At 40.3% G+C, this 8,014-nt stretch overlaps 1 protein-coding gene across 2 annotated transcripts in view; it reads left to right on the top strand.

The window, feature by feature from the left end:
* The first annotated feature begins 6,702 nt into the window (after positions 1-6,702).
* The window catches only part of S100a9 (S100 calcium binding protein A9), a 3,159-nt gene continuing 1,847 nt past the window's right edge, over positions 6,703-8,014 (top strand). The window contains exons 1-2 of one of the 2 annotated variants that reach the window (XM_028753303.1): positions 6,703-6,838; positions 7,209-7,373. In XM_028753303.1, coding sequence (XP_028609136.1) covers positions 6,788-6,838; positions 7,209-7,373 — 216 coding nt within the window. In that variant the 5' untranslated portion in view covers positions 6,703-6,787. The remainder of the gene's footprint in view (positions 6,839-7,208; positions 7,374-8,014) is intronic. The other variant, XM_028753304.1, reaches the window with a different exon arrangement.

The following is an 8,014-nucleotide window of genomic DNA, read 5'->3' as shown; positions in this document are numbered from 1 at the left end:
GCTTGCTGTCTCCTAAGAATTAAGGGACTGGGATTACAGGATGCTGATTTATAGGATAATCAAAAGGGAACCTGGAATAAATAACTGAATTGATATGCAAAAACACTGGACTTTGGTCTACATGAGATGAGCTAGCAGAAAGCAATAGCATTTCTTCTTTAGGATTTTCTTTGCTGAGAGCTGAGCTGCCTGGAGATCTCTGGAGAGCACAAACAGCTCTTCAAGATTTTTCCTAACAAGATTTCTGACTTTTTCGGAAGATCTAATAACTTTTTACAGCAGCTTTTCTGACTTTGATCAGAAAACCCATGAGCTATCCAGATAGCTTTTAGAATTTTTACTAGCAGAGAAAGCTGTCTCAACCAGAGAATGCTAAGAATAGCAAGAAAAATCTGTCTAAAGCAGAGCAGAACACAGAGAAAGAGCAGTCTGGAAAGCTATCTCAGCAGAACCTAGTCTGCCAGCTGGAGCCCACAATTTGACTTTGAGCCATTTGTTTTCACTGTTCCCAGATACCCCTTCTCTCAGAACTCCTCTCCAAGCCAAGGGTAGTCCTTGGCAAGATCTCATTGCAAAAATACCAACAATGTGAAACAGCAAGCTAATATCTTCTCTCCAGCACCTACTAGTCCTGTAGAAATGAGAATTTCCTACACATATGCCAGGACATAGAATTTTTTTAAAGAATCATAATCTTCATCAAAGAATTCAAAGAGTTTAAAGAATACAGGAAGAAGCAGCTCAGTGGAATTGAGAAAGAGCCTAGGGAGAGTGAGAACCTGAGTGATGCCCAAGAAGACACAAATATGAAGCAGAAGGGGATGATAAGCACAAGGCAGGACTTGAGAATGGAATTTAACAAGATGAGGACTCAAGCTGAAATAAAGATTGAAAAACCTAATAACTCAACCAGAAAACTCAATGGAAAACTTTATAAGTCTAATGGATCAGGCAGAAAACAAAATAACAGGACTCAAAAATAAAACAGAGGATCTAGACCATATAAGCAAGGAATATCAAGAAAAATTTAAACATGGGAAAGTAACACACAGGAGATGTAAAACACCATGAGAAAAACAAATCTTCAAATTACAGCTGAAGAATCCCAAGTCAGTGGCATAGATCCTAACAAGATCATAGAAGACCTCTTTCCCAAGCTAAGGAAGGCACATCCATACAGATACAAGAAGACCACAGAACACCAAATAGACACCATCAGAAAAGTAAATCCCATGGTACATCATAGATAAAGCATTAAGTATACACAACAAGGTATATCAAAAGCTGCAAGAAAAAAGAAGTCATGTATAAAGGAAAAAACCCATCAGAATGACAGGTGATTTCCCAATGGAAATTTTGAAAGCCAGAAAAACCTGGGACAATGCATTCCAAGTCCTAAAAGATTAGGACAGTCAGCCTATAGTAATATACCCAGCAAAACTATCTACCATAGAAAGGAAAAAGACAAACTTCTCACATTATAAACTGCCTCTTAAAAAATTTATATTAAACAAATCAACCCTAAGAAAATACAGGAGACAATATTTTGGGCTGAAGAGAGGAATGAGCATAGCAGAAAAACTAAGGAAACTGGTTCTTTGAGAAGATAAATAAGATGGACAGATCTTTGGCCCAACTAACCAAAAGAAAGAGGAGTATTTTAAAAACCTGTACTCTGATAATCTGGAAAACCTATAATAAATGGATGAATTTCTAGGTTCAGCCAAATTACCAAAATTAAACCAGGAAGAATAGACAACTTAAACAGACTCATAAAATGAAGAGATCAAAATAGTAATAAAAAGCCTTTCAGCAAAAAATTCTGAACTCTTAACCACGACTATGTATGCTATCTGAGCAGCACAAGGCAGAAGGTGCTCAGGCCCAAGGATTAGCACATATGGAGGCTGTTCTGGAGTTTCAGAGTGCAAAGCAGGCAGGAGGGACCTGAACAATGAGAAAAGTCTCTAGGAAGACTGGAGAAAAAGCATAGTGGAAATGCAAGGGGGAGATGTTTTTCCTAGTGGTGAGCCCGGGACAAACAGAAGAGTGCCAAGGAATTGCCCAAAGCAAGTGGTTCCTCCCTGTGTCCTGGGGAATGAGGGTTACCAGTAAGGAAACAGGATGATTCAGAAAATGTAAAGGTTTCCTATGTGTCACACTCTAGCTATATGCATGAGAGGAGTCCATGAACAAGAAAGAACCTTCCTTGAAAATCTACAACCAATTATTAGACAGATGCAAATATTCAAACAACTTTACTCCAAGAAAGCATATGTTGGAAGCCAGAGTACTGTATGAAAAGGTCCCCGGAAAGGAGATTATCTTCCAATGGGAAGAATAGAACAGCATTTGAACTGAACCAGGAGAGCTGGTTAAGACTTCTCACTAAGGGTTGAGGAAGAGAAGGTGAGATGAGCAATGGGTCTTCTGAGTCCAAGTGAAGAGACAATGAAAAGAAAACCAGAGTAAGGTGGGGTCTGTGTACAAAAGGTGTGTCTGCTGAGCTATGCCATCTTGGGTTCTGTGAACAAAGGCAAGTATTAATTCAAGGGGGAGGATACATACTGCCCACAAGAAAGCTATAAAGCAACAGTTTTCACAATCCTAAAATTCATATAGAAGTACAAGAGACTGCAACGAGCCAAGCCAACCATGCTGGCACTCCCACCCTTCTCTCCAGGATATACGGAAGACCCTATGCAAAAGGAATGATGCTGAAGGAGTCACAATATCTGACTTCAAACTACACTACTGAGCCACAGTAGCCACAAAAAACACCACAGTACTAACACAGAAGACGCCATAAATTAGAACAGATGGTGCATAGGACTGGAAAGAGAGCTTAGTTGGTAAAGTACTTGCCATGAGCGTGTGAGGAGTTTCAATCATCAACAGCCATATAAAACAGTCCACATAGCCCTCAGTTTCTCAGCCTACCTGAATCCACGAATGTCTTAAAACATAAGGTGGACTCATAGAGGCAAAGGGGAGGGAGGAGAGGGCGGATGGGATGGGGGAACATCATTTGAGGTGTAAACAACAGGAATGATTAATTTTTAAAAAACACACATAAGGTAGAGAGCTATAGCAAAAGACACCTGGCGTCAACCTCTGGACAACACACAAATATACACAGGTGCACACACACACAAGCACACATACACACACACATAAGCACACATACACACATGTGCTTAGACATACACACATGCATATATGTGCACATACACACTTGAACACATAATCGCACATACAAACACGCACACAAACACACAAGTGCTTGTATATACACACAGGTATAGGTATATACATAATATACACATGCACATACACATTTGCACACACACAAACATACACACATATAAACACATACACACATACATATACATACTTCTACATACTCACAAGCACACACACACACACACACATATGTTCAATATGCAACCAGAAAACTTTTAGAGCTGAGAAACACTTCCAGTAAAGTTGCAAGATATGCAATATACAAAGTCATCACAGAAAGATCAGTAGCTTCTCTATATGTACCAGTCATCAACTTTCTGAATATGAAATTAAGAAAAACATCACACTCACTATACCTCAAAGAAAGAAAGAAATCTAGGAATAAACCTAACCATGGAGGTAAAATTCCCAATGAAAACTTCAAATCACTAAAAAATAATAATTAAATTAAATTAAAGGAAATAGAAGAAGAGCTAAACAATGGAAAGAAATGCAGTGTTCCTGGATTACTACGATTAAATTGTGTATATGGCTATATTACCAAAAGAATTTTACAAATTCAATGCAATTCCCATCAAATGTCCAACGCTATTCTTTTCAGACCTAGAAAAGATATGGACACAATGTATACACAGAAATGTATATGGGCACAAGAGACCACAGACAGCCAAAGCAAGCATGAGCTTAAAGAACACTACTGTAAATCTTGATATCTGATCTCAACTTATGCTGTAATGACAAAGACAGCGTACAATCACTACTGTGGGGACTGCAAATTGCTACAGTCATTATGGAAGTCATCCCAGAGGTTTCTCAAAACTTAAACCAGCACTACTATAGGACCCAGCTACGCCACTCCTGGGTGTGTACCCAAAGAAGTCCATCTCCTACACAGAGACACCTACGCAACCATGTGTCGTGTCTTGCTTCAATCACAATAGTAAGAGGATACAAACAGCCTAGATTCCCATCAGCCAGTAAAAGGATAATAAAAATGTAGTACACATACGCCATGGAGATTCTAGCTTTTAATGTCCTACTGTACAAGGCATATTTGCAGATGTACAGATGAGAGGGTGAGTTCAGGCATAGATCTAGACGTTGGAAAAGAGACCATGAAAGGGGGAAAGATATGTTGAGGAATTAGAGAAAGGCTGCAGAACACATGTGACATGAAGGTGAACAGGAGGCTGCTGAAAGCCACGAGGACAGGGAGGACAGGGATAGGGAAGACAGAGGAGAGGACTAATAAAGTCAAATTACATTAATAAAAAAGCAAATAATATCAAACTTAAAAACTGAGGATCCAGAAATGAGTCCATCTAACTCTCAAAAAAGGGAGCAGCACCCAAATATTAGGGGTTATAGACAGCCTTTTTAACAAACACCACCAGGAAAACTGGGCAGCACAGGTATGAGATTAAAATGAGCCAGGATACGGTTCACTCAGTAGAATGCGCCTAGCACTCACAAAGCCCCAGCCCCAGCTTCACATAAACTGAGTGTAGTAGCACTCGCCTGTAATATCAGAACATAGATGTAAAATCAGGAGGATCAGATTCAAGATCATTCTCAACTATACAGCAAGTTTAAAGCCAGTCTGGACTATGTGAGACCTTTCTCCAACAAACTTCTCTTTAAGGTTTTACAAATGGCAGCCCAACATTGATCCATTGATTGATACCTTAATGTAATAGAATCCAAGAGCTGAGGAAATACGATAGTGACATTACATAGAATTGCAATTCTGAATAGCATTCAGAATACATTCAGAATTACATTCTGAATAGCAAAGGAAATGGCAGTCTACATAATGAGAGAGAATATTTGCCAGCAATTCATCTAACAAGGGACACACAAAAAGTAGAGCAATTAATTATCAAAAGAACAGATAATCCAGTCAGAAAGTGGGCAAATTCACTGACCAGACACTTTTACAGATGAGCAAGTACAAATGGCCAGTAAATGTTTGACAGATATTCAATATCATTAGCCATTTCAGAAATGCAAGTCAAAGCTCATAATCCCATCTCACTCCAGTTACAATAGATATCATCAAGAAAACAATCAACAGCCAAACATGGTGGCACATCCCTTTAATCCCAGCACTCTTGGTTCCAGAGGCAGGTGGATCTCCAAAAACTCAAAGCCAGCCAACGCTACAGAAAAACCCTGTCTCAAAAAAAGAAAAGAAAAAAAAGAAGGAGAAGAAAAAAGAAGAGGAAGAGGAGGAAGAGGAGGAGGAGGAGGAAGAGAAAGAAGAAGGAAGGAAAGGAAAGAAAAGAAGAAAAATTGATGGTATGAATATGAAGAAAAGAAAACTTGTTGGCAATGTAACTTAATCCAATCACTATGCAAATCAGCATGGAAATTCTTGTAAAGCCACCATAAAGCCCAGCCTTGCTATTCCTGAGTATATAGCCAAAGTAATAAAAGTCATACAATAGACATATCTGCATGCCTGTATTTATTGTGGAACTATTCCCTATAGCCAACATACACAACAAGTCTGGGTGCCCAACAATAGATGAATAGATAAAGAGAATGTGGTATACACACATAAGAAAGATTCAGCCATAAAGGACAAACTGTTCCATTTGAAAGAAAAAGAATGGACCTAGGGATTACTGTGTTAAACAAAATAAACTAGGCTCACAAGAGAAGCACTTCACATTCTCTCTCTCTATGTGAAAATTAAGGGTGAAGGAAACAGAACATGCAAGCAAAGCAAGGGCTGAGGGTGGAACCCTTGATGCCCAGCCTGCTGCCCCTGGCAGGCTACTAAAGAAACATTGCTTTCTGGTGCATGTCTAAAGGGTAACTTAATTAACCACTGCCCCCAGGAAAGGATGTGAAAGAAGACTATCAAAGCGGTACAGGAGGAAAGAGGAATAGAGAAAGGGGGACAAGAAAAGAAAATGGAGGGAAATTTTTTTACCAAAGTACATTATATGCATATATGAAACTGCTAAAAATGAAAGTCATTGCTCTGTATAGTTATTATAGGCTAATAATAATTATTTTTAAAATCAGCTACCTTCTAGGATATAAGTTCCTAGGGGACATAAATGACAACTGGGAATAGGATTTGGAAGAATGATGCTGGTAGCTGCTGAAGATAACTCCTCACTCAGATGCAAGGGGAGAATGCAAGGGACCAAGAAAACACGTGAGAAGGCTCAGACCATGAACTCAGGGGATAGAGTCAGAATGAGATAGCCACTCTGATTCCCCTGCCACCCTCTGTATATTACAAGTCAGGACAAGGAAATGAAGGGTATCAGAGATGGGGCAGGTAGGCTATCTTGCTTAAGATCAGGGCGGGTGGTTAGGGGGAGATTGGATGGAAGGGAAGTGAGCCAACCAACCAGTTTCCTCCCAAATAAGCTCCAAGCCCAGGGCTGGGAATTTCACAAAGCAGCAGAGTTGTGTGAACATTTCCTGCTCCACCCCAGCTCCCTGACAGTCAGGGTTACCACATTGCTCATCTGTGAAGCAATCTTTCCTGGAGACAACCATGTTTCTAGCAAGGAGCTGCCTATAAATGCTGGACTTACACTGCTCTCACCAAACACTCTGTGACTCTTTAGCTTTGGTAAGTAAGCTTCGTCTTCCCTGGAGAGGAGTCTGCCTGCTAGATCTTTCATTCCTTCTCTTGGCCAACTTTCTTCCAAGCCTACCTCTTGAAGTCCTCCTAGGTTAACCTGTTCATTTTATATCTTCCTTCACTTTTCTAAGAATGTTGTACTATAAAGTATTTTTATTTTTTTACATTGTATTGATAGTCAAAATTTTGTTCTTGTGTATGTGAGGGGGAGCTGTCTCCCCACTATGTAGCACCCTACCTATTCTTTTTATTTTGTGTTCCCCCTCCCTTTCTTGCCTAACAGTGGCCAGAGACTAGGTCAGGGAAGCTTGACATCCCATTCTTTCATTTGTAACTTTTGTTTCCCCTATTTTCAAAGAAGAGCAAGAAGATGGCCACCAAAACATCATCTCTGATGGAGCGCAGCATAACCACCGTCATCAACACCTTCCATCAGCACTCTAGGAAGGAAGGAAACGACGACACCCTGAGCAAGAAGGAATTCAAAGAAATGGTGAAAACAGACTTGGCAACCTTTCTGAAGGTGAGGCTTAGCTAGTGTGAGAGGAAGGTGCAGTCTGCAGCAGTCTGAGAGCAAATCCCAGCACCAGGGGCAGTAGGGTTCTGCCACTAGAGGCACTCAAAGTTAGACATGAGTCAAGAAATATGCACGCATCTGCAATGTGTGGTGCCCCAGCATAGGGTGGTAGAGATGATCTGGGAACCCATATCCCAGTGTTGGTGACATGCTGTGTGCAGCAGGAAGATAGATAGATAGATAGATAGATAGATAGATAGATAGATAGATAGATAGATAGATGAGAGAAAGAGAGAGAGAGAGAGAGAGAGAGAGAGAGAGAGAGAGAGAGCCCTTGAGGGTGTAATACTTTGAAACATAGTCCCTGGTAAAGGAATCAAGGGATCTTAAAACAATGCAATGACAGATTCAGTTGGTTCCTGGAGAAGGAAGCTAAAACCCATTGCCCTTCGGAATGGGCTAATGGGCTTTATTAGGAGAGAAAGCTTCATGATGATGAAGGCCATAGTCCAGCCTTTAGGTAAGAGAACATTATATGCATTGTGAGGACATTAAAGAAAATAGCATGAAGTGGAAGAATAGCAGATATGGCCACTATGACCAACATGGAAGGGAGCAACTGAAAGGAGGGTAGAGGGAGGGAGGAA

The sequence above is a fragment of the Grammomys surdaster genome, unplaced genomic scaffold (genome assembly GCF_004785775.1).
Source record: "Grammomys surdaster isolate TR1022 unplaced genomic scaffold, NIH_TR_1.0 125946, whole genome shotgun sequence".
NCBI classification, from domain to species: Eukaryota; Metazoa; Chordata; class Mammalia; order Rodentia; family Muridae; genus Grammomys; species Grammomys surdaster.
The sequence above is the reverse complement of the archived record's forward strand: the minus strand, read 5'-3'. Positions and strand labels throughout refer to the sequence as shown.